General features: G+C 40.6%; 1 protein-coding gene across 1 annotated transcript in view; it reads right to left on the bottom strand.

Annotated features, from left to right (window-relative positions):
• arsb (arylsulfatase B) overlaps positions 1-27839 on the bottom strand; it is an 88927-nt gene that overhangs the window by 21324 nt on the left and 39764 nt on the right. The window contains exons 5-6 of the mRNA XM_063049318.1: positions 17597-17840; positions 1837-1907 (exon numbers count right to left, since the gene is read on the bottom strand). Of these exons, the coding sequence (XP_062905388.1) occupies positions 1837-1907; positions 17597-17840 (315 nt within the window). The remainder of the gene's footprint in view (positions 1-1836; positions 1908-17596; positions 17841-27839) is intronic.

Here is a 27839-nt window from a genome sequence, read left to right on the forward strand (position 1 = left end):
CTCTCAGCACTTGCTTCTGTCCTGCTTGCTCACGTTTTTTCTGCTCAAAAAACTCAACGGGTTTGTCTTTAAGTGCAGGGTGCTTGGACTGTAAGTTCTGAAGCAGTTTTGAGGGCTTCATTGCCTCATTAGACAGCTTGTCTCCACATATCACATACAGGGGGCTTGGACCGTGCGAGTCACCGGTTGCAATAAAGCCATATTTTATGTTCCACTCGTCATATTTTCTGTTGAAGGAAGCTTTTTTTTTGCAGTCTCGGCCTCAGCTATCTCTGCGTGATCATCATCGTTAGGCCTTTTATGTCCCCTACCATCTCTTCCAAAGAAACTCTCAAGCGACATTTGTGTTTTACTCAACAAGTAGTTGTAGGTTAATGACCGACTGATGTCCTCGCGTGGGTAATGACCTCATGTGTGTTCAAGTTCAACAGTGGGCGTGACAGGGAATGAGGAAAGGTGCAGTTGACTCATATTGTTTCCTCGCGGCCCGGTAGTTGGGGACCACTGGACTAGAATACAAGAGCAAGGATGTAATGCTGAGGCTTTATAAGGCATTGGTCAGGCTGAACCTGGAGCATTGTGAGCAGTTTTGGGCTCCATATCCAGGAAAAGATGTGCTGGTATTGGACAGGATCCAGAGGAGATTCAGTAGAATGATTCTGGGAATGATAGAGTTAACATATGAAGAGCGTTTGATGGCTATGGGGCTGTACTTGGTGGAATTTAGAAGAATGAAGGGGGAATCTCATTGAAACCTATAAAAATGTTGAAAGGCCTGGGTAGAGTGGATGTGGAGAGGATGTTTCCTATAGAGGACGAATCTAGGGCCAGAGGACACAACCTCAGAATAGAGGGATGTCCATTTAGAACAGAGATGAGGAGGAATATCTTCAGCGAGAGTGTGGTGCATCTGCGGAATTCATTGCTACTAACGGCTGTGGAGACAAAGTCATTGAGTGCTTGGTTCTTCATTACTCAGGACATCGAAGATTATGGAGAGAAGGCAGAGGAATGGGGTTGAGAGGGATAACAAATCAGCCATCAGAATGGCGGAGCAGACTTTTTGAGTTGAATAGTCTAATTCTGCTCCTATGTCTTATGTTTTTACATGTATTGTGGTTTTTATTAGTATTATTGCATACTTTACCTTATTGTGTTTTTTTACGCTGCATCAGATCCAGGATAATTATTATTTTGTTCTCCTTTACACTTGTGTACTGGAAATTTTATTAAACAATATTGAAAACTATAAACATAGATTCAAAGGATTGGCAGGTTTGTCATGCAAAAAGAGATTAATGAGACCAGACTATCGTCTCAAGTTTAAAAGAATGAGAAATTATCTCAGTGAAACGTAAGAGTCTTGACTATAGATGCAAAGATGTTCATTCTGCTGGAAGAGGTGTTCAAAACTAGGAGTCAGTAGCTAGTAACTAACTTGCTAAACATAAAGTCAATCTTTGGGATTGAATAGCAGAGAAGGCTAGAGAGATTGAACTACAAGGTTCATCGAGTCAGAAATCAGTGATCTCTGGATACTAAAGGATGTAGGATTCGGGTAGGAAAGTTGTGTGGTGATAAGAGAGTGGCCGTGATCATACTGAATGAGAGAGCAAGCACATGAGGCTGAATGGCCTCCTCTTTGTTTCTGGATCTCATGTCCTCAACTTCTGCGTTGGCTGCCCCATAACTCGCAGTTGGGTGGACACAGAGTGAAAGCAGGAAGGTATAATCCACTGTTGGTCTTAACGACCAAGGATGCTGGCGACTGACTGGTGCACACTCATTAAATCACCCAGTAAGAGTCTTTTTTTTAAAAAAAAAAGTCATACTTACATGGCGAGTTATCAACAAAGAGCTGGTCGATGTTGTGAAGCAGTTCATTTCTGGGTGAGATGTGTCCTTCACTGAGGAGAGAGAATTGAAGTTCACTTTTAAAGCCTATTGTACACCTTAACATCACAAAGCCAAGTAGTTCAAAATGCAATAGATCTTCAAGCTATTTATTCACTATTTAAAGGAAGTATACTAGTTGTATCAGGATGGGAGGTGGAATATTTGTCTGAATAAGCATCTACATTAACGGTGAATTGCAATTTAAATAAATTTCACTGACATCTGACTAGAATTTGAACAAAGAGGTCAATTCCTCAGAAAGCAGTAACATCCAGTACTCTAACACTGTTTAAGTTGTGCGCTGTATTTCCTTTCCATCTCAATTCTCTAGTAAAGGGCACTCCTAGCTCTACATTATCTTGGATTGTCATTGCTGTCTTAGTGATCAAGTTGCCCGGGTACAACTGGTTCACTTCTGCTATGAAACAGTTACTTTTCTTAGTATATTTTATACTATGTAACACAGCTGCTCCTTTATTTCTCCCTTGCTTCATTGTTTAGAAAGAAAATGGAATTTCTTGTGAGAAAAGAGAAATTAGTCCATCAATTCTGGCTATCAGAGTAAATTTGTTTATTTCACTATAACCCATTTTCTCTCACATCCCCCATCAATTCTCCCTGATTCTCCCCCACCCATCCACACCAGGACAATTTCCCAAGCAGAAATGATTAGACTTACTACTGACACAATGAAATATTGGTAACTTTTGATGTGGAAAAAGAGCTTGGAATCAATTGATTCAGTTAGATAAATATTAAAAGGACAAACTGAAGCTGTAAAAGAAGTTTCTGGCAAAGAGGAGGGAAAAAAGGTGACCTACTGGAAAAAGACAAATATGTACTTGCATATACAGTAAAACTGGTTCAAATTAGTAATGATTATTGTGTGTTTGGTCCAGACATCAGGTGCTTCAATGTACTTTTTAAGCGTCAAGTTAGTCCTCAGTGGAGTGTCAGGTTTTATAGGTTGGCTTGGTAGCTGCAGCAGTGACAGGCTGTTACTGCCTGTTTACCACACACAGTTGATATTGTATTACAGAGCTTGGGGAGCAGACAGAAATTTATACTCAATCTCAGCTGTGCTGAGACAGTAAGAGAAAGAGAGACAAAATAGAAAATAATGGAAAAACTCGGCAGACCAAGAGCAGAGTAGAGCTTCAGGTCAATCAGCTTTCATCAGATTATCAACCAACATGTTAACCGTTTCTCTTGACACAAATGTTTCCTACATTTTTGTGTTAATTCAGGTTGCAAGCAGGGTTAGATTGATCTAGAGAGGTTACAAGGTTGGTACAACTTCATAGGCCAAAGGCCCTGTACTGTGCTGTAGTTCTATGTTCTACCCAATGCAATTTAATTATGAAATAACAGAATAAAAAGAGGGCTTTAACTCACAGTGGGATTACAATTTTCCCCACAAAATAATTATTTCAGCTAGCACCCAGGGCTCTATTTATTACTTAACTAGTTCCAAGAGTTGCTGTACAAGGAAAGATGGAGTAAACTGGACCTATATTCTGTAGAATTAAAATTCAGAGAAGTCCTCATTCAAACTTTCAAAACTCTTACTGGGGTTGACAAGCTGAATGCAGGAAAGATGTCATCCTAATTGAGAAGTCTAGAACCAGGGGTCAGTGTCAAGCAGTAAACCATTATGGTCCAAGATGAGGAGAGATATCATCATTCAAGATGCTAGTGAACCTTTACAGCTTTCTACCCTGGAGACTTCATTCAAAATAGAAATGGACACTTTTCTGGATACTAGAGGGAAACAAGGGATAGACGGATTGTGCAGGAAGAGGTAAAAGAACAGCCCTACAATGGAGCAGGCTGAAAAGATTACTCCTCCTTACGTTTTATTATATTGCAATCTTTTATCGTCCTAAAACATAGGGGGGCACTTTAGTATCACTTTACACTGGAACCTTAAAGCAACATCCTAGATAAAGAGATGGAAGGCCTTCTTTTTTCTGTGCAATAAGGACTCTCCAAACGTGTTAGAACTGAAATTATGGATGCAGTGAAATCTTGAGAGGGGAGTTGAAAATCTGCCCCATTGTGAGTAGCAAGGCCAGCAAAGAAATATTAAAGAGACCTAGGAGGCATAACAGTCAAATAGCTCCATAACTATTTTAACTCACATCTTTTGTCTTTCATTTAAAAAAATTTGACTTCGAACTCTAACGCTAAGATTCGAGGCGTCTCTATTTTTATAGACTCCTCAGTTACTTTTATACAACAAGATATTATTTCTGATCCGAATGGTAGATTTCTACTGGTTAGTGGTCTACTATTTAATAAAAAGGTAGTTTTGGTTAATGTTTATGCTCCCAATGTGGACTGTCCGAAATTTATAAATCATTATTTAATCAGTTCCCGAATTTGAATGAGTTTTCATTGATCTGGGGCGGAGATCTTAATACCTGTTTATCTCCAGCTTTGGACCGTTCGGCTCCTCTACGGACCTTACCTAATAAATCTGCAACTTTGATTAATTCATTCCTCTCTGATTCTGGGTCGACGGACATTTGGCGTTTTCTGCATCCTCAGGAAAAAGATTTTTCTTTTTTTTCACATATTCACCATTCCTATTCAAGAATTGATTATTTCTTTATTGACTCTCGTCTTATTTCTTCAGTGATTAAATGTGATTATGACTCTATAACCATTTCGGATCATGCTCCACTTAAGCTTTCTATTAAAATTCAGGCCAATACACAAAACAATAGACAATGGCGTTTTAATTCGCTGTTGCTTCAGGACTCGGACTTTGTTAACTTTATGAATGAACAGATTGATCTTTTTTTTTTACAATCAACTATACAGAGGATATTTCTGTTAACACTCTTTGGGATACCTTTAAAGCTTATATTTGTGGTCAGATTATCTCGTATTCTGCTGCTTTGAGGAAGAAGCTGAAGCAGGAGGAGTTGGTAATTGTGGACAAGATTAAGGAAATTGATAAGAAATATGTTACAGCTCCTTCTGAGGAGTTATATAAACAAAGAACTGAACTTCAAATGGAACACAGTTTATTACTTTCATCCTCGATTGTAAACCAATTAAAGAAAACAAGAAGTGAATTTTATGTACACAGTGACAAAATTGGCAAACTGTTGGCTAAACAACTGAAGTCTAATTATGCTACATCTCAAATTAATCAGATTTATAATCAAAATGATCGACTGATACTTGATCATGCGGGGATTAATCAAACTTTCTTTGATTTTTATTCTTCTTTATATCAATCAGAGTCTCCTCGAGACTCTAAATATATGAATGATTTTTTAGATAACCTAGACTTCCCTGAGATTTCACAGGATATGTCTTCTATGTTAGATACTCCCATTACTACTGATGAGGTTAAGAATGTTATTTCCTCTATGAACCTGGGGAAGGCTCCTGGCCCTGATGGGTTTACCGTAGAATTTTATAAATGTTTTGCACCTTCATTAATCCCTTGGTTCTGTAGGGTTTTCGAGGCTTCATTAAATCTTGGTAAACTTCCCGAATCTTTCAATAGAGCGTCAATCTCTCTAATATTAAAGAAGGATAAAGATCCTGCTCAATGTGCATCTTATAGACCAATATCTTTATTAAATGTTGACTCTAAAATTTTTTCTAAGTTATTAGCAAACAGATTAGAAAAAGTACTTCCTTTTATTATTTCGGAAGACCAAACGGGTTTTATTAAAGGTCGTTACTCTTTTTATAACATTCGCACACTGTTAAATATTGTTTATACCCCCTCACAAAATGTTCCTGAGTGTGTTATCTCTTTAGATGCTGAGAAAGCTTTTGATAGAGTAGAATGGCCTTACTTATTTAAGGTGCTTGGAATGTTTAATTTTAGCTCGAAATTTATATCCTGGATCAAACTGTTATATCATTCTCCTGTGGCCTCGGTCCGTACTAACTCACTAAGCTCATCTTTTTTCCTTCTTTTTCGAGGTACTCGACAAGGTTGTCTTCTTAGTCCTTTATTATTTGATATTGCATTAGAACCTCTTGCAATTGCCATTCGAGAATCTCCAAATATTACTGGGATAACTCGGGGCTTAAAGTCCCATAAAATATCACTCTATGCTGCTGACTTACTTTTATATATTTCTAATCCTCAAAAATCCATCCCTGCTGTTTTAGAGTTATTAGCACAATTTAGTCTCTTTTCAGGTTATAAATTAAATCTTAGTAAGAGTGAACTTTTCCCGATTAATAAACAACTTCCCTTATATCATAACTTTCCGTTTAAATTGATTAATAATTATTTTTCATATCTTGGGATTAAAATTACTTGTAAACACAAAGATTTATTTAAAAATTAACTTTTTACCCTTAATTAACCATATTATTCAACTTTCATCTAAATGGTTTCCTTTATATTTAACTTTGATTGGTCGTATTAATGCAGTTAAGATGTTTTTTCTGCCAAAATTTCTATATATATTTCAGGCATTACCAATTTTTGTTCCAAAATCTTTTTTTGATAAAGTTGACTCAAAAATTTCTTCATTTATTTGGCAAAATAAAAACCCAAGACTGGGTAAAATACATTTACAGAAAGCTAAGAGAGATGGAGGTTTAGCATTACCTAACTTTAGATTCTATTATTGGGCAATCAATTTTCGACATATGAAATTTTGGTTACTTGACCAGGATATACTATCCATTCCTAGATGGGTAGCATTGGAATTACAATCTGTTCAGGGCTATACACTTGGCTCTAGTTTAGGTTCCTCTCTTCCTTTTGATTTGAAACGCCTTAAACAGGTATCTAACCCAGTAGTTAAATATACCTTACGTATTTGGTTCCAATTCAGAAAATTTTTTGACCTTAACCAATTTGGGCTAGCGATTCCTATTTTAGGTAATATATTTTTCCTCCCTCTTTTACGGATCGTGCTTTTCAAATTTGGAAGACTAAGGGTATTTCACGGTTTTTGGATTTATTTTTAGATGGTTCCCTTATGTCTTTTGAACAATTATCTAATAAATATAATTTATCAAGAATACATTTTTTTAGATATCTACAAGTTAGAAATTTCCTAAGTACTATACTTTCTTCTTTTCCAATGCTTCCTCCTACATACATTTTAGATACTATAATTAACCTTAATCCATGTCAGAAAGGTGCATCGGCTATGATTTATAATATTATTATGAAACTTAGGAAAGCTCCATTTGATAAGATTAGGGTAGATTGGGAACAGGAATTGGGGTCTATCATTTCCGTGGATGACTGGGGGCAGATTTTACAATTAGTCAATACTTCCTCTATCTGTGCTAAACATTCCCTAATTCAATTTAAAGTTGTTCATAGAGCACATATGTCCAAAGATAAATTAGCTCGCTTTTATTCTCATATTAATCCTTTTTGTGATAGATGTCCGGGGCAGATAGCCTCTTTAACTCATATGTTTTGGTCTTGTCCTACTCTGGAAACTTTTTGGAGAGACATTTTTAATATTATCTCAAAGGTATTGAATATTGATATCTCTCCTCACCCTATTACTGCTATCTTTGGACTACCTAAAATTTCCAGTAATCTTTCTCCTTCAGCCCATAGAGTGATCGCATTTCTTACTTTAATGGCGAAAAGATGTATCTTACAACATTGGAAAGAGCTTAACGCTCCAACCACCTTTTTTTGGTTTTTCTCAGACGATATTATGCTTGAATTTGGAGAAAATTAGAAGCAATCTTTATGATTCCTCACTTAAATTTGAACAGACCTGGAGATCTTTTATTCAATATTTTCATTTAATGTAATTTTTTTTTCTTCTCTTTTTTGCTCCATATTTATATACCCTTGTTTTTTTTTTACTGTTTTTAATGGAGGTCAGGTTTGAGGACGTGATTTTAAGTTCTTTAACTCTGTTTGGTTCCAAGTTAGCCCATTGCTTTGCTTTGCTTTTAGTTTAGTTGCACGGTGGGTTTTTTTTTGGGGTTTTTTTTTTCCTTTTCTCTATTGATATATATGTATAAAAATTAGTACACTATTATGTTACCTTAGTATGTTATGTTTAAATTACATTGTTTGTATCACTTTTTTTTCTGTATTAATATTTCCTGTAATTTTATTATATTCTAAGTGTATTAGTGCCTATATGGCTTACCTTTTTGTATACTTATTCAATAAAAAGATTTAAAAAGAAAGAAAGAAAAATTTGACTGTATTGTCATGTTTGCACTTTATCCATTGCATAGCACCTTGAACTACATTGCCTGCTTGAAAACTGAATAGTTATTATTATGTACAGTTATTATTACGTAGAGTAAGATCTAAGAAACACTGAAATTATAATTGACAAAATATGAGCAGCAGTGTTGTTCAAAGGATGATGCAGAGTTAGAGCTAAGGGCTTGATTTAGGGGGTGGACAGGGCCCCAGTTTAATAAAGGTGTTCCCTCCAAAGAGCCCCACACTGAAGTACCTCAATAACCTTTAACAAAACAAAATTATTGCCAATGAATTACACAAATTCTAAAGGAAGGAAAGCAGAATTTAAATTTTCCCATAAAGTCATTAATCTCATTATTTTAAATGGTCAGCATTTTGCTTTTTAATTCTACACTTCAAATCCATAACTAATATGACAAGTCACTATTTAATTATTTCAGTAGCCAAGAAGGAAACAACCTTCAATACAAATTAATAGATGGCAAGAACTAAACAAGCAATATCACACTAATCACACCAAGAGACAAATACTGCATTGTCATGAAACAAATTTCACAACTTATGCCAGCGATAATAAACCCAACTGATTCTGTTCACTAAGCAGTTCATTTGCAGCACAAAAGTCAAAGCTCCCAGTAACAAAGCCAATTCACACATTCCCAACACACTGCAAAACTCAGATCATGAGAAGGGAGGCCTTAAAAATTTAAACTTATGCATCATCACATTTCAATTTAGATTCTAATTCTACAAAGGGAAGCACTGAGTTTTATGTAACAGATTTACCAGGATGTGTAAAAATTGTTAGTTTAACTTAGCATTAACTCATATAAACCAAGTTCAACATTTCACAGTATTCAAGGGGAAAAAGAAAGCTAATTTTCTAATTTCTACGCACTAAGTTTTAAAATTGCCCCTCGTGTATTTGCTTACTTACTCTGTGTGTAATAAAATAAGCTAGAGGTTGGAATAATTATCAGGCCCTTTGAGAAAAAGGCAGAACAGGTCAGAGCAATAGTTGTGGTTGTTCTTCTCTTCTCCAGCTTTGATTTTATCTTTTAAAGTAAAATATTATTTAGAGATACAGCACAGTAACATGCCCTTCTGACCGAGAAACTCATGCTGCCCAATTACGCTCACATGACCAATTAATCTACAAGCCTTTGGAACGTGGGCTGAAACTGGAGCACCCAGAGGAAACCCACGCGGTCACAGGGAGAACGCACAGACTCTTCTTAGAGAGCTGCGGGAATTACACGTCATGCTAACCACTACGCTACCATGCCAATGTTGGTCATTTCTGATCACACTTCCTTTTCAAACAGCTGTTTTCAGGGTTTCAGTAATATAATTCTCAGATTAAATACATGAAGGATAGAAATTTTAAAAAAAGAGATAATGAAAATATTTAGGACTGATAGGCGCGTTAAAAAAAATCCTTACTTATCACAAACTCTTCCTTTAATTAAAAAAATGCACTCAGTTCCCAAAGTCCTGAAGTGCATACAGTGTGAAATTAAAATAAAACTTCTCTTCTTCTATGACAGTTTGGAAGAGCTTGGCCACCCACAAGAACTATGGGTGAACATCTACAAAAGATCTGCTTTACCCTCTGGTTCCTTGGTTTCTCTAGACACTTGAAATCTGAAAAACAGTGTTTAAAAAAAAAACTTCAGCAGGTGAGGCAGCATTAGTGGAAAGAGAAACATTAAATGTTCCATGTTTTCAGCAGTTCCAAAGGAGGGTTTTCCCTCAAATGTTCATTGACTTGCAATTTACCAGTGTACCTTATTGCTAGTCTGACAACGCCTACCTGATGTCCAAGGCAGTTAACCTCACCTCTTCTCATCAGCGGAGATCTTTGATGCATGTTCGGACCAAGGCTGCATAGAGGTCTGGAGCCACGTGGTCTGGCAAACCACACACCACCCCAAAAAAAAAAGGGGCATCATTGTGTGGATTATGACAAATAAGGGACACTTAATAGCACTGTCAATAATGGCATCCAAGATTTTGCTGATGATTCAGAGTAGACAATTTGTTGGAGTGCATTTTTTTTCTTTTTCAGAAGACGTACCTGGCTGATTTTCCATACTGTTGGGTTGATGTCGATGTTGTAACTCTGCTGCACAACTTGGCCAAAGTTCTGGAATGCAGGTTTTCTGTTGAGTTGAACTGTTGTCTAGTTACAAGATCTTTGCTGTTTCCAGTACTCTCAGATATTTTGTGATACGAGGAGTTAACTGAATGAGACCAGATTCTGTGTTGGCAAGGATTTCCAAAGGAATGGAGTTGAGATGCTAAACCAGCATCATATCTTCAAAACCTCCCTTTGAATTGTGATGTTTCCTCGGTTCCTCATACTTCCTTTAAAAAAAAATCTACTTTGTTGTTTTTAATTGGATAATTTCAGACAACTACTGTTTGTCTTTTCGCCCAGCAATCAAACGGCGAACCTTTGAAGGCGGTATCTTACATTCACAGTTTTATAATCACATGAGCTTCATATCGTCCCTCAATCCAAGTCATTGATCTAGATTGCAGGAAGGAGGGAAGCTGTTATCCTTCTAATCTGCTAGCTTCACCAAGGTTACCCAAAATGATCCATTTGTTCCTCTCCTTGGTATTGCCTGTCAATCAATCCTTAAGCCTTGCAGAAATATTACCCTTAATTCCACATACCCTAAAGATGTATAATAATTTCAGCAGGCATCTTATTGGTCTTCAGAAAACAGAAATATATAACTCTCATTGGTTTCTCTTATCTACCTCTAGAGACTAAGATTTGTCAAACGTTATCTCCCTTCCATAAAGTTCTTCTGTCATTGTGCAATTAATTATTTTCCCAAGTGTATGCTGCATTCTTAATAATAGATTCTATAATTTCCTTACTACTGATGTCAGGCCAAATGTGCTTTGTCTCGCTCACTCTCTCTTTTGGTGAGCAGCTGGTTACAATTACTATCTTCCAATTAATTGGGTTTATTCAGAAAACAGCTTGTAACATTAGCTTTGTTTTAATTTCCAAAGGTGATGTCTGATCTTCTGAGTGTATTGAATAATGTCCATCTTAATTTCAGATTTCTAACATTTAGTTATTTTGTTTTTCCAAGTACATCAACTGATCTTTATTAATTATTGGTTGTAGGATGGGCAAGTCTCTCCTTCCGGCATTAGGCAGAGATTGAGGGTCAGAGTACCAGTGGTGAGACCTTAAAGGCATAGTCAGGAGAGGTGGATGAGTGCTTACAGGACGGCTTTGAATCAGTGGACTGGATAGCCTTTGGATCGGAATGAATATGCCACAGTTGTCACCAGCTTCAACTCCTGCATGGATGAATGTGCACCTTCAGGATCATACCCAAACCAGAAGTCCGCTGAGAACTAAATCTGTTACATTCAAGATCAGCAATCCAGAACCCTACAAGAAGTCCAGGTATAACCTGTTGAAGGCTATTGTGAGAGCAAAAAAACAATTCCATGTGAAATTAGAAATGGAATCAGATGCAAGTCAACTCTGACAAGGTTTTCAGGCCATTACTTCCTACAAGGCGAAACCTTACATTGTATATGGCTAACAACAGGAATTCTGCAGATGCTGGAAATTCAAGCAACATACATCAAAGTTGCTGGTGAACGCAGCAGGCCAGGCAGCATCTATAGGAAGAGGCGCAGTCGACGTTTCAGGCCGAGACCCTTCGTCAGGACTAACTGAAGGAAGAGTCAATGTATATGGCTCCCTGAAGAGCTCAACGCTTTTTGTGCACGTTTTGAAAGTGAGAATAAAACTACACCTGTTCAAATCCCTAAAGTATCTGGTGACTCTGTAATCTCCATCTCAGAAGCAGACACTAGAACATCCTTCAACAGAGCAAATCCTTCCAAGGTGTCAGGCCCCAAAGGTATACCTGACAGGGTACTGTAAACCTGTGCTGATCAACTGGCTGGAATGTTCAAGGACATCTTCGGCCTCTCATTGCTACAGTCGGGGGGTTCCCAGCGGCTTCAGGACGGCAGCAATCATACGGGTGCCCACGAAGTGAACGCTGAGCTGCCTCAATGACCATCATCCAGTCGCACTTACATCTTCTCTCATGTGGTGCTCTGAGACGTTGGTCGTGGCTAGCATTAACTCCTACCCGAGTGATGACCTGAACCCACCGTAGTTTGTCTACTGTCACAACAGGTCTACAACAGACCCAATCTCACTGGCTCTCCGCTCGGCTCTGGAGCACCTGGACACAGTAATACCCATGTCAGGCTGCTGTTTACTGATTACAGCTCAACATTCAACACTATCACACCATCAGTACTAATCAACAAGCTTCAGAACCTGGACCTCCGTACCTCCTTCTGAAACTGGATTCTTCACATCCTCATCGGGAGACCACACTCAGTGCAGATCAGTAATAACATCTCCTCGCTGACAATCAGCACAGTCGCACATCAAGGATACATGCTCAGTCCACTGTTCTACTCTCACTCCACTCACGACTGTGTGGCTAGGCACAGCTCAACCGCCAACTATAAATTTCGCAACGACACGACCGTTGTTGGCAGAATCTCGGATGGGGACGAGGAATTGTGCAGGAGCAAAACAGACGGGCTAATTGAGTGGTGTCACGGCGACGATCTTGCACGCAACGTCTCTAAAACCAAGGAATTGGTAGTGAACTTCAGGCGGGGAAGTCGAGAGAACACAAACCCGTCCTCAGTGTGAGGTCATGCGGTGGGCAGAGTGAGCAGCTTCAAGTTCCTGGGTGTCAAGATCTTAGATGACCTACCCTGGGCCCAACATACTGAAACAATCACAAAGGCCGCATGCCAGCAAAGTATACTTCATTAGGAGCTTGAGGAGATTTGGATTGTTGCAAATGCCTCACAGATGTGAGGTGGAGAGCATTCCGACTGGTTGCATCACCATCTCTCAGGGAGGCTCCAGTGCACAGAATCAAAAGAGGCTGCAGAGGTTTGCAGACCCAGCCAGTTCCATTACAGGGACAAGCTTTTCTATCTTCAAGGATATTTTCAACAGGCAATGTCTCAAGAAGGCAGCATTCATCATCCAGGACTCTCACTACCCGGAACGTGCCCTCTTCGCATTGCTACAGTTAGAGAGGAGGCTACAGGAGCCTGAAGATCGACACTCGCTGCCTTAGGAACAGCTCCTTTCCCTCGGCCATCAGATTTCTGAATGGTCCATGAACCTATTCCTCTTTTGCACAATTTTTTTGTTTTCAATTGTAACTCAGAGCAGTGTTTAATGTCTTGCTAACAATGCTAATAAACCTGATTCTGACTACAGATAATGCTGGATGTAAAACAATCCAACCCATAGTTGGTTCCTCAGTGTGCCCAATATGCAGAGGCTACCAGATCAAATTCCACCTTAAATGATGCAGATCTTATAGTCTAGTGGTCCCCAACCACTGGGCCGCAAAGCATGTGCTACCCGGGCCGCGAGGAAACGATACGAGTCAACAGCAGCTTTCCTCATTCCCTGTCAAGCCCACTGTTGAACTTGAACACACACGAGGTCATTACCCACGCGAGGACATCAGTCGGTCATTAACCTACAACTACTTGATGAGTAAAAAAAACAAACGTCACTTGAGAGTTTCTTTGGAAGAGATGGTATGGGACATAAAAGGCCTAACGATGATGATAACGCAGAGACAGCTGAGGCCGAGACTGCAAAAAAAAAAGCTTCCTTCAACAGAAAATACGACAAGTCATACATAAAGTATGGCTTTATTGCGACCGGTGACTCGCACGGTCCAAGCCCCCTGTGTGTGATATGTGGAGACAAGCTGTCTAATGAGGCAATGAAGCCCTCAAAACTGCTTCGGCACCTTGAGTCCAAACACCCTGCACCTAAGGACAAACTCGTTGAGTTTTTTGAGCGGAAAAAACGTGAGCAAGCGGGACAGAAGCAAGTGCTGAAAGCAACCACTTCCACAAACGCTGCTGCTCTGAGAGCGTCGTACTTAGTGGCTAGCCGTATTGCTAAGGCTAAGAAGCCTTTCACTGTTGGTGAAGAATTGATTCTGCCTGCTGCCAAGGACATGTGCCGTGAACTGTTGGGAGAAGCTGCAGCTAACAAGATGGCACAGGTTTCTCTTTCAGCTACCACAGTTTCAAGGAGAATCGATGACATAGTGGAGGACATCGAAGCACAGCTGTTGGAACGGCTTAACACGTCTGGTTTCACTACACGAGTCAAAGAGGTTGCCCTGAATGCCAGTCGACACACTGTGTCACACACAGGGAAATGCTGGCTAGCTGAAAAATGTCACCTGATCTTAACAGCATATTGAGTGACGTTGTTGAAGTTATCAATCACATCAAAGCAAAAGCCCTGAACTCACGTCTGTTTGAGCAGCTTTGCAAGGAAATTGATGCAGAGCACAAACGCCTTCTCTAACACACTGAAGTCAGGTGGTTATCAAGGGGGAGAGCCCTGGCCAAGATTTTTGAGTTAAGAGAACCGCTACAGAGATTCCTTTCAGGAAAAAAGTCACCACTGGCAGCACACTTCAGTGACGAGGAGTGGAGAGCAAAACTCACTTATCTGTGTGACATCTTCAACTTGCTCAGTGAACTCAATTTGTCACGTCAGGGGAGAATATCAACTGTCTTCAAGTTGGCAGATGGAGCGTCTGCTTTCACAGCCAAACTGGAACTGTGGGAACGGCGAGTGGACAGGGGCATATTTGACATGTTCCCAACATTAGCTGGGAATTTGGGAGAGACTGAGGCTCACAGCTGGTGCGCGAACACCTATCTTCACTATCGACAGAATTCGAGCGTTACTTCCCAACCGCAAATGACCTAAGACGTGCAAAGGAATGGGTCTGTGACCCATTTGTGAATGTCCCTGGTGAATCATCCATGTTAGCGCGGGAAGAAGATCAACTCCTCGAGCCTGCAAGTGACGGTGGGCTGAAAAGTATATTTGACTGAACATCTCTGCTGGCATTCTGGATCAAAATCAAGGCTGAATATCCTGAGATAGCCATGAAAGCACCGAAAACATTGCTTCCATTTCCAACATCATATTGCTGTGAAGCGGAGTTTTCTGCAATGAATGCAACGAAAACTAAATTGTGTAATAGACTGGACATAAGGAACCCCCTTATGACTTACGATTGACTTATCACTATATCCATGTGAGGAAAATATGCGCTGTGTTTAATATTAAATTCATTAGATACACCATTTTAGAAACAAAATTGAGTGTATTAGCCACTGATTAGTGACTTACAGTTAACTTATCACCTATATTCCGGTCGTGATTAACACCCCGCCCCCCACACCCCCGGTCGGTTGGTCCACAAGAATATTGTCAATATTAAACCGGTCCGCAGTGCAAAAAAGGTTGGGGACCCCTGTTATAGTGCATACTGTAGTGATCCTACTATCAGTATAATTGCTTTCAAGATGAAATGCAATGCAACATACAAGAAGTATGTACAGCACAGGAACAAATCCATCACTCTCTTCAATCTTTGCACTTGACCCCTAGATCCTTCTGTATATCAACACTGTTAAGAGTCTTGCCATTAACTGGGTATTGTCCCCTTACATTTAATCTCCCAAATTGCAACACTTCATACTTGGCCAGATTAAAATCCATCTGCCATTTCTCCGCCAATGTGCAACTGGATCTATATCCCACTGTTTCCTTTGGCAGTCTTCGAAACTACTGCTAATGCCGCCAGTCTATGTTGTTAGCAGATTTACTAACCCATCCATGGCACATTTTTGTCCAGGTCTTTTATATATCACAAACAGCAGAGGTTCTAGTTCAGAACACCAGTAGTTACAGATATCCAGCCAGCACAAGTTCCGATGACCACTGCCCTCTGGCCAAGCCAATTCTGAATCCAAATGGCCAAGTCACCATGGATCCCTTGAATCTTCATCTTCTGGATGAGCCTATAGTGAGGAACCTTATCAACTGTCTTATTAAAATCTATGTAGACCACTTCCACAGCTCTGCCTTACTCAATCACTTTTAACCAACTCTTCAAAAAAAACTAGTAAGCTAGTACGACATGACTTGCCTCACACAAAGCAGTGCTTCATTAGGTCATGGTTTTCCAAAAATTTGTAAATCCTCTCCAATAGATTCCCTATCACTGACATGAGACTCACTGGTCTATGATGACAGGGATTATCCCCATTTCCTTTCATGAATGTCAGAACATTACCTGCTCACTTTATTTTACATTGTCAGAGTTCTACCTTGTTCTACCTCAGTACTCTGTGTAATGAATTGATCCGTATGAACAGTATGCAAGACAAACTTTTCACCGTATCTCGGTACATGCGACAATAATAAACCAATACTAAGCACTCATCAGTCCTCAGGAGCCTGCCTGTAGCTAGACAGGACGCAAATATTCAGACTAAGGCCCTAGCAATCTCATCTAATGTTTCTTAATATGATAAATACCAGAATTCAGCCATTTCTAAATATGAAACAGTTAATAGTTTTCTTTTCAGTATTAAAATTAGATAGTTCCACCATCCTCTCCTTTTCAAGGAAATAATTGTTAACTTCCTGAAGTTTCATAAAGAGTACACAATGAATGTAGCACCTGTAGAATTTTAGTTGCTCTGATAACAAAGGTAAAGCCACAACTAATGCGTGCATGCCACTGAATAGGGAATAAAGCAGGGAGTAAATGAAAGCAAGTTCAAGTGGACCAGTTGGACAAAATTAGTATGTTGCCTTGATAATGGAAAAAACCTCACAAAGAGCGACTATGAGAGTCTCCATGAAGTTGTGCGCCAAGTGAAGGACCCCAGAATTTCTCATTAAAAAAAAATCTGCCAAAGAACCTTTTAAATCCACTTGGAGGGGCAGATATTTTCATATTTAATGACACATTGTACGCATTACTGGCATTGCTAGCATTTAGTGGCCATCTGCAATGTTCCTCAGGGAGGTGGCAATGAGACATTTCCTTAATAGAAGGTTGTGCTAGTGGTATTGATAATCCCACTGTGATATTGTGCTGAGAATTCCAAAACTTTAACCCTAGACAATGAACGTCAAATATTTTTGAATTAGAACAGTATGCAACATAGGCAATATATTTTTTTTGAGTAACGCCCTTAATTATTTTGCTGATGGAAGCCCTAGGTTTGGGAAGTGCTGACAGAGAAACCTTAGTGAAGGTAGTCCACATCTGAAAGGATACACCTCAATATAGGAGTATTACCATGTCATTTTGAAGCATCTAAAATGGGACTTGAAGTCTCATCTATGGGCAAAATATTATCAAAGATCCCAGGCCACCATTGTTTTTGAATAACATTAGGCCAGAAGAGCTTTTAAAGTACTCATCTGAAAAGCTCAGAATAGAATTATATTGCCAACAATCTTGCAACCTTTCCTTAAGGATGGCTACTGTCAAAGTAAAAATGTGCTCTACAAATCTTACTTTTTCAAATTAGTGTGAAAGATCTCCACTGAACATACACATTGCTGTAATTTTAGATATATCATACCTGATACTCTTCCACACATCAAAGCCATCCAGTGGTTTGGTGCCTTTAATGGTTCCTCCAGCCAAAGACACTAAAGTTGGGAGCCAGTCAGAGATATGAATGAATTCCCGACTAACTCTGCCCTTCTTCTTTAGCAAGGGGCTGGTGACAAAGCCCACGCCACGGACTCCACCTTCCCACAGCGTCCACTTCCTTCCTCGCAGGGGCCAGTTGTTTCCACCCCCTAAGGTCTGTCCTCCGTTGTCTAAAAATTGAATCGGAAAATACGATAAGCACTTTGGTTATCCTGGGTGCCGAAAGCAACATGCAGGTACAAATGGGAAGACATATGGTACTAGACTTCATTACGAGGGACTTTCTATAAATGATAAGAACATAAGAAATGGGAGCAGGAGTAGGCCATCCAGCCCGTCGAGCCTGCCCCGCCATTCAATAAGATTGGCTGATCTGTCCGTGAACTCAGCTCCATCTACTTGCTTTTTCCCCATAACCCTTAATTCCCCTACTATGTAAAAACCTATCTAACTGTTTCTTAAATATATTTAGTGAGGAAGCCTCAACTGCTTCCCTGGGCAGAGAATTCCACAGATTCAACACTCTCTGGGAAAAACAGTTTCTCCTCATCTCTGTCCTAAATCACTCCCCTGAATCTTGAGGCAATGTACCCTAGTTCTAGTAATTCTAAGATACAGTTCTAAACACCTGCAGTTCCTGGAAATTCAAGCAACACACACAAAATGCTGGCAGAACTCAGCAGGCCACGCGGCATCTGTGGAAAACAGCTCAGTCGACATTTTGGGCCGAGACCCTTCGGCAGGGCGGGAGAGAAAAGGATGAGGAATCAGAGCTATTCAGACAAGAGTCCGGAGGACAGAAATTCCTTCTCAGACACATGCACAGAACAGGAATCAAACGTGGTAGATAGAGGAAATGGGGTAACCAGGAGTCGTGCAAAGGGAGGGTAGAAAGCAAATGAGTGGGCAGATGGAGGGAAGCAGTTGGAGAAAGGGGCCAGAGATGGGGAGACAGAGGGAGGGGGGTGCTGAGGATACAAGAGTATATATCCACGTCCTTACAAGTGCACATCCATTCAACTGACTTGCCGCTGGACTAGTTCCTCATTCCATCAAACCGACGTAGTAACATCGACACCTTCCACTCCTCAGTGAAAAGTAGTCACTCCCAATCCCAAAAGCAGACCATCAGGACGACTTAAATCACTATGCTAATATGTCCCTACAGGTCTTGGTCAACAGCAAGCAGCTCAAGACAAGCAAAGCATCACTGCCTTGTGGCTAAATTATATTATTTTCGAGATTCTGTGGCTTTCCCGTGCTGTGCCCCTCCTCCGGTTTCAAAACCACTCCAAATCACAAGCTTGCTGTACAAGAGTAACTGCAGGCCTGATCTTATTAATTTGTTACAATAGATTGAGCTACAATAAGCACGATGAGAATGGCATAAAAACTGAAGGAGCTTTGCCATAAAAAGATTAGCTTCTTGCCTGTCACAGTTCATGGGTTGGAGTGAAGTAGATTTCTAACTCGGGGAGCTGATTCATCAAGCAGCTGCAAGTATAATTATGGTCTGATATGGCAAATGCATTAATGTGACTGAACTTGGTTCCCCTTAATGACGAAAAAAAGGGGATTTAGCATGCAAATATCTGTGAAGTGCAGGGCCTTGGCTCTGTTCTGTGCTAAGTGACAGTCTCACATAGCTAACTAGAGTGGTGAGTGGCCCTGTAATCACAGACTTGAGAACATTGCGAAGGATTAATAAGTCTAGGCATTCCAGTCAATTCATAATCTTCCATGATTGACATCCCTGGGGATCTTTTCAAAGGATTTTGTTTAGATTGGCGACCAACTTGGACAAATACAGTATATGGTTTTAATATCTTTTGTTCCAGGATTTCTCTTCAGGAATTTCAGGACATTTATGTTTAAGTGCAGGCAGAGAGCAATTGTGGAGCCTGTAGAGACACAAGACTCTGAGACCTTAATGCAGTATTTTGTTGTGCAAGTGTGTGACCGCGTAAAGGTAAATTTGTTTTTCATGTGGGCAAGGGGTGACGGTAAGCACAGCAAGAGCATTATAACTATTCATGAGAGGGAGAAAGGTCTGGATTGAGTGGATGGAGAGGATGATTCCCATAGTGGGAGAGTCTAGGATGCGGATGTAGGACATATCTCAGAATGCAAGGCCGGGTTGGGGGGGGGGGGTGGATTTCTTTAGCCAGAGGGTGGTGAATTTGTGGAATTCATGGCCACAGACAGCTGCAGAGGCCAAGTCATTGCGTATATTTAAATGGAAGGCTGAAAGGTTCTTGCTTAGTCTGAGTGCCAAATGTTACAGCAAGAAGGCAGGAGAATGGGATTGAGAAGGAAAATAAATCAACTACGAACGAATGGCATAGCAGACTCAATGAACTGAATGGCCTCATTCTACTGGTATCTTTTATGGTGTTAAAACAGTAAAAAAAATTGACATTTATTTATATACCTGAGCTTTAGCATATTTGTGTTTCATGGTTCTACGTCCATAGACAGGCAACACTACATTTCAATTACTGCAAGACACACTTCAGCAGGGTATTGAGTTGATAAAAGTATAATATAAAATATAAATTGACCACTGAAACAGAAAAAAGTGGGCTAGTTGGCCCCATGCAGTCTATCCAACTTAACCTGTTCTTTAACAGATTTGACATTGTGGCCCCTGCCCATCCCCCACGTGATTCATCTATTGTCGGCCCCCAACTAACACATATTCCACTCTTCCCTCCTACCCCTCCTCACAGTCCCCCATCCTACTCTCATGACTATACCCCACACGAAACCACCACGGTGGGCTTCACAGGTGAACAGGTAAGAAGACAGCTGAAACGTCTCAACCCAAGCAAGGCTGCAGGCCCAGATGCTGTCAGCACCAGGGTGCTCAAAGCCTGTGCCCCTCAGCTATGTGGAGTACTTCGCCATGTCTTCAACCTGAGCCTAAGGCTCTGGAGGGTTCCTGTGCTGTGGAAGACGTCCTGCCTTGTCCCTGTGCCGAAGACTCCGCGCCCCAGCGGCCTCAATGACTACAATCAACTCCTTGGACTTCCTGGTGTTGAATGCAAGATTGTTGCTACAACACCACTCAACTAGCTGACCTACCTCACTCTTGCACGCCTCCTCATCACCAGGTGAAATTCTGTCAACAATAGCTACATCATCAGCAAATTTATAGATGCTGTTTGAGCTGTGTCTAGCCACATAGTTGTGGGTGTAGACAGGGTATAGCAGTGGGCTAAGCACACCTCCCTGCAGTGTGCCAGTGTTGATTGTCAGTGAGGAAGAGAAGTTATTTCTGATCCACAGATTGTGGTCTTCCAGTGAGGAAGTCAAGGATCCAATTGAAGAGGGAGGTGCAGACACTCAGATTTTGTAGCTTGTTGAACACATGGAATTTTGGACAATCACACATCTACCATTTGTAGGCACAACTGTTAAAACCTAGGAACACAAGTCATCAGGTTCTTGAGCTTTAGTCCATTAGTATTCCCAGTAGTTTTAAGTAATGCTAACTTCTTTCAGCTCCTCATTCCTATTCTTCTTCGTTATTTTCAGGAAGATTTCTTTTCATATCAAGTTATTTCTGTAACTTCACTGCAATTTCCCTATCTGCTTACTCTGTAAGGACTCACCGTCATCATTGATAATCTTTTCCTCTGTACAAATCTAGAGAAGCTTTTACAATCTGTTTTGTATTTCTCTCTAGAATACTTTTGTCTTGCTTTGTTGAAATTTGAAATTTTCCATAGCCTCAGCGTTACTGCTCTTGTGGGGAATATTTGACCAAACTCTATCTTCAGCCTCTCTTCAGTTCCTGTTGCACTGCTTGTTCTGTTGGGTTGTTGTATCTTAAAAATATATACATTAGCCTTAAATTTTTATGTTATTTCTAAGTGCTTATTTTCCTACTATACCACAGATAACCTGCATCTTCATGATTTCCATTGAATGTTAAGTAGTTCAGTCAAAACAGTCTTTAAACAAAATTTTACTATATTTTGAATATACTTCCTTAAAGTCCACTTGATCACAAGATTATAAATTAACACTATCATTGCCCCTAGTGAGGAGAGGAGAAAGGGTCTTTTACAAGAAGTAAGGTCCAATGAGTCAATCCAAGAGAAAATCCATTTTAATATAAATTTAGAATAAATGAATAAAGAGGCAAACTTAGAATAGTGTAAGTGAGTGGAAAACATTGGGAGAGTTTTAGGGAGGCATTCATGATCTTGCACCCTAGGCTACTCAAGGCACAGTTGCCAGTGACAATTCTATCAAGAGTCCTGTGCTATAGACTAAAGCTGGAGGAACACAGAGCCAAAATTTGCAAGCTCAAGAACATGAGCTCTTTAAAATATAAAATTGACTTGCAAACTAAAACCATAAACAAAAGAGATTCTACAGGTTCTGCAGGAAATACACACACACACACACACACACACACACACACACACACACACACAGTGCTGGAGGAACTCAGCCAGTCAGGCATCATCTATAGCGGGGAATAAACAGCCGACATTTCTGGCCAAGACCTTTCATCAGGCATTTTGGGCAGAGATCCTTTATCAGGACCTGATGAAGGCCCTCAGCCAGAAATGCTGACTGTCTATCTCCCTCCATAGATGCTGCCTGACTTGCTGCGTTCCTGCAGCAATGTGTGTATGCGTGTGTTGCTGAAACTAAAACCATACCATTTGTCAGAAACTAAGAGGAAACACTTCATATCATGCTTTCATAGCAGGGGGATGTGTTACAATTGGATCAGTACAAGTGAGTACGAGTATTTGGCTGTCTTGTGATATTTGATTTTTGTTGTAGAAACTTTGAAGATGTTGCTATCCTCGCACAACACAAATATACTTATGCTGAGCCACCAACTCACTGTTGGCAACAGATGCAGACAGTATTGTGCACAAAAGTTACAACCAGAACAGTACAGCTTTTGTAGAAGCAACATTACAATGCACAATTATACAGAAACCACAAAGAAACCCCCAGGCCCCTGTTTACCATGATGTGCCAGTTAGTAAAATGAAGCAGCTATAATTATTGTCTCATATGGCCAGTAACCATAAAATCATTAGAGTGCTGGCCAAATAAAGTCTCATGTACACTTTGCAACCCATGCAAAAGTCCTTGGCGAACAAAAATGGGAACATTGACCTGAACAGAGATGCACACAAAGGATAACTAGCAGCATAAAGAGCAACACTTCTACCACTAGATGTCATAAGTTTGTACAGTCAAGTTGATATTTGTACAGTACACCACCTTCATAGCATGCACAGGACATTTAGTGGTACTTAGTAGGTACTACATCAGGAATGTTTCATAAAGATAGGTATAGTTACATTGGAGACAAAAGTATTATACTAAGAAAGCCACATTAATACCTCTTCCTATTTATGATTAAAAGAAAATGAAACTTCATTCCAAGTTCTCAAGGGCACCAGCTTACAGTGGGAAGGGAAAGATTTAAAAGGGACCCAAAGGGCAACTTTTTCCACACAGGGAGTGGTGGGTACATGGAACGAGCTGCCAGAGGAAGTGGTAGAGGCACATAAAATTATGACTTCAACATCTGGATAGGCAACAAGGATGGCTGGTTTAGAAAGTTGTGGACCAGACACAGGCAAATGGAACCAGCTCAGGCTGCTAACTTGGTCGGCATGGGGAGTTGAGCTAAAGGGTCTGTTTAACCCTGACTCTGTTGCTAAATGCATTAAAGGCAATGGCTAAACATTAAACAGAATTCTTGTAACCAAACTGTATAAGGTTCCCATTTTTCAGTTTCGCCTTTCAGCAGACAAATCTATTTCACATATAAATGTGTCCCTGTGTGTATAGTGTGCCATTTTACAAGAAGTGATTCATCAGAAGGCGGTTTAGGTATATTGTTTGAACTAATTCTATAGAAAAAAGTTCAAAACAAAAAAATGAGAATTATTTTGATTCATTCCTGTAGAGCTGAAGGACTTCTTTTAGATTTCATGGCACAAGTCTAGACAGTGCTTCACAATTCAGGTGTGCTAATTACTAAACACTCCTTTTACTACCGTCTAGAAACCCCAAGTCCATCACCATCCATGCTTCAGGTCTGTTATTAATCATCAGCAAATTCCTTTATAATGATTAACACAAGCAGGAGATCCATTTTATAAATTAAAATCACTGCAGAGGCATAGTGGACTGCATATAAAGCCTCAAGATGTAAATTACCTTCACTGAAGTGTAACCAGGGCCCTTTATACACTGAACGATGAACACCTCTGGGCTTTGGTATGGTGATATTTTCCATCGATACCTTACACCTCGAACGTATCCGTGGTAAGTTCAAGCATTTCTGATGTTGTAACGCTTTAGTTCACTAACCAATAGAAACAATAAAGAGAACGAATGGTGTTCTAAGCTGCTGGGAGTCTGTTGTTAAAACTGGCAGTTGCTCATTTTAATTTGAAATTGCACATTTGCAACAACTTCACGACCTACAGATTGTAACACGCAAAGGTGGTGCTGCCCGGAAGGGGTTAGGGAGCTGCTCATTTAAGACATCCCCAGACTACAATATTCTGCCATGCTTAAAGTGCAAATCGTCCTGTACTGTACAATGGGCCTTCCACAGGAAAACAGAAACATGCTAGTAAGGAGAAGTAGACCACTCAGCCCTTTAGCTCACAGCGGATTGATTGTAACCTTGACTTAGCATTCCCATTTATCTGCAGTAAAGTTCCACACCCTTGTGTAATCGAGAATCAATTTATCACTGCCTTAAAAAATACTGAAAGACTCCGCTTCTAATGCCCTTTGAGAAAGAGCTCCAAAGTCAGGCAGAGAAAAATATAAAAATCACCTCATCTCAGTCTTAAATGTGGCCCTCTTATTTTTAAACAGTCCCCCCTGCCCTGTTTCTAGATTCTCCCAAAACAAGAAACTCTTCTCTGCATCCACCTTGTCCATACCTTTAAGACCTTATGTTTCAACACCATGCCAATCTTCTAAATTTCAGTAGATACTAGGCCAGACAAAATACAGTCCACCCATGTTAGGCACTGGTCTAGTAAAGTGTATAAGAATGACTTCCAAAAGCATTAGTTTTGTATCCTAAGTAAGGTAAACTCTGAACACTACTCCAGATATGGCCCCATGAGGGCAGTACAGTAGTGTAGCAGTTAGCGTAACACTTGACAATTCCAGCTGTAATATTGGGGTTCAGCTCCCACTGCTTTCTGTAAGGAGTCTGCGCAATCTCCCCGTGATCGCTTGGGTTTCCTCCACATGCTCCAGTTTCCTCCCACAATCCAAACAGATATAACTTTGGGTTAGTAAATGATAAACACGAGAAAGCCTACTGATGCTGGAAATCCGGAGCAACACACGCAAAATACTGGAGGAATTCAGCAGGCCAGGCAGCATCTATGGAAAGGAATAAACCGATGACATTTTGGGCCGACACCCTTCTTCAGGACTGAGAAGGTGGGGGGGGGGGAATGCCTGAATAGAAAGGTGGGAGGAGGGGAAGGAGGCTAGTTGGAAGGTGATAGGTGAAGCCAGGTATGTGGGAAAGGTCACTGTTTGGAGAAGAAGGATACTGTTAGGAGAAGAGGTGGCCCACAGGAGAAAGGGAAGGACAGGACCCAGGCGGAAGTAACAGGCAGGTGAGAAGAGGTAAACAGTCAGAGTGAGGAACAAAGGAAGGGGAGGGTGTAAAATTTGTTCACTGGAAGGAGAAATCAATATCCATGCCATCAGGTTGGAGGCTACCCAGATGGAATACAGGGTACTGCTCCTCCACCCTGAGCATGGAAGTCGAAGGCAAAGTATATTGGGTGTACTGATGGTGCAGTAGTAAATTGTCGGTATGCCATGTCGGAGCATGGTAACACCCGCAGGCTACCCTCAGCCCTTCTCAAACTGCGTCACTGATGCTAATGATGCATTATTCTGTATGTTTTGATGTTTCGAAGTACATGTGACAAATAAAACTGACCTTTAAAATCTCTTTATCAATGTCCTTACTTCTGCCACGTCCCAGTGTTGCACTGGAGACCAGAAGGGTATTAAAAGAGGTAACAATGGTTCCAAGGAAGAGCTGATCAGAGGGGTTGGGATGCCACAGATGTCAACAGGTAAGGAGGGCTGCTCGAGAAAGTTAATAACAAATGCTTCAGCAACTCCTTGGAGAATTGCACACATACCCAGCCTCTCAGACAGAGACCAAGACAGCACAGAATCTTAATTAACAAGGGTTTTCCCAGCCTTGCAGTGCAGACCCGCCCAAGTGCTGACACCCCACTCACGGATGATATGGAAAGCACGGAAATAGAAGGCTAAAGATTTTGGGTGCACTGATGGTGTAGGAGTTCAGTTTTCTGGACCAACAACATTGAGAGTTCAAAACCTGCCTTGACAATGTAGAATTTAAAATCAGACTCAATTTATAGTTAGTAATGATGACAACAAACTCAATGGACTGCCATAAAAACCCCCAACTCTGATGTGCTCAGGAGAGGAAATTTACCAACCTTGACTCCACACACACACAGTAATGTGGCCAACTCTGAAATGTCCTCTGAAAAGACCCAGCAGAAGTGCTATGCCTACTACATTAAAATAGAAAAGGAAGAAGATCTGACATTGCTATATCTGAATTCAGGGCCCAAATAATATTTCCAGCCTTGGTAAAGACCTTGGAAATATTGTACTAGTGCTTAATTGGGAGATTTTCCACAGATCCTTCAAAAATAGCCCAATGCAGTCACAGAGAATCATAACGGATAGAAATGTGCGGTACTCCCCCATGACAATTCCCGAGGAATCCCTTCATCATGGAGTATGTACTATAATAAAACAGATAGAATCTGAAGAGATCTGACACCGAGAAAAGTACATCTGTCAGATTTTGTGACCCTCTAGCACCAGCAAGGCACGCCACCACCGTCAATAACCTCATGGCAAGTTATATCCCTCATTGTACTAAAGTTTTTCTATCCAGCAAAGAGATCAGTGAGCGGAGAAGAGCTTGCTGGGAAGAAAAACTAGCACACCTAAAAGGAAGCCAAGAAACCAGGTAAGCTGCAACACAGGACTGCATGTGTCAACCAGCAACAGACAGAGCTAAGTGACCTAACCACTGAAGGAGTGGATCAAACCCTCAGTTCTGGCACACCAAATCATGAACGCTACTGCACAATTAAACAGCTACTAAGAAGTTGTTGCTGGAATAATGACAGACAGGCCTAGTGCTGAAGATGAGATTGAAATAGTTACAACTGCATTCAGACAGAAGTACCCTACAGGTGATCCAGCTAGGCTTCCTTCAGTGATCCACGTCATAAAAGCCAATCTTTGGCCAATTCTGTTCACTGCACCAGGAAGCAGTTGAGAGAACTGGACAGAGCCAAAACCACGGGAAGAGGCAATATCCCATTTGTAATGTTCTAAACATTAGCTTCGGAACTAGCTGCACCTCCAGCCAAGATGTTCTGATACAATTAAAACACTGAAGTTTCTAAAATGGAAAATTGCCCAGTTATGTCCTGCTGCCGAAAGGCAGGATAAAGCCAAACAAGCTAATTACCATTCCATTAGTCCTTATAATCATTAAATGTGATAGAAGCTGGCATGAGCTGTTTCTTCAGGTGTCACATACTCACCAGTGCCCAATTTGGGTTTCGCCAGAACACTGGCTTAGCCCTTAATATGGATCAACAAGCCAGATTTAAGATGGAAGTGAGAATACCAGCCCTAGAAAACAAAGCAGCATCTAACCGAGTATGGCACGCGAAGCTCTGGTAGAATGGAGGTGATTGATGTCAAGGGGAAAACATCCATCATTTGCAATTGTATCTTACATAAATACGGCTGTACTCACTAAAGGTCAATCACGCCAGTCCCAAGGTTTCACTACCAGACTTCCTCAGGGCAACGTCCATGGTTTCTGTCCCCTTATGAGTCATCTTTCTTCTCCAACGTTATTGATGAACATGCAATGTTCAATTTCAGTTGCAGTCCCTCGGGAGGAGTGTTTGCCTGCAGTATTCAGTCAGGGGCTCATGTGGAAAAGAAATATTCATACCACAGACGATTATCGGCATAAGGAAAGATAATTCACCCAATCTTCACGTGCAGCAGCATTACTATTTCGGAGTAAACATCAACACACTGGGATCACCACTGACCAGAAA

This window comes from Mobula hypostoma, chromosome 5, assembly GCF_963921235.1.
Source record: "Mobula hypostoma chromosome 5, sMobHyp1.1, whole genome shotgun sequence".
Classification (NCBI taxonomy): domain Eukaryota; kingdom Metazoa; phylum Chordata; class Chondrichthyes; order Myliobatiformes; family Myliobatidae; genus Mobula; species Mobula hypostoma.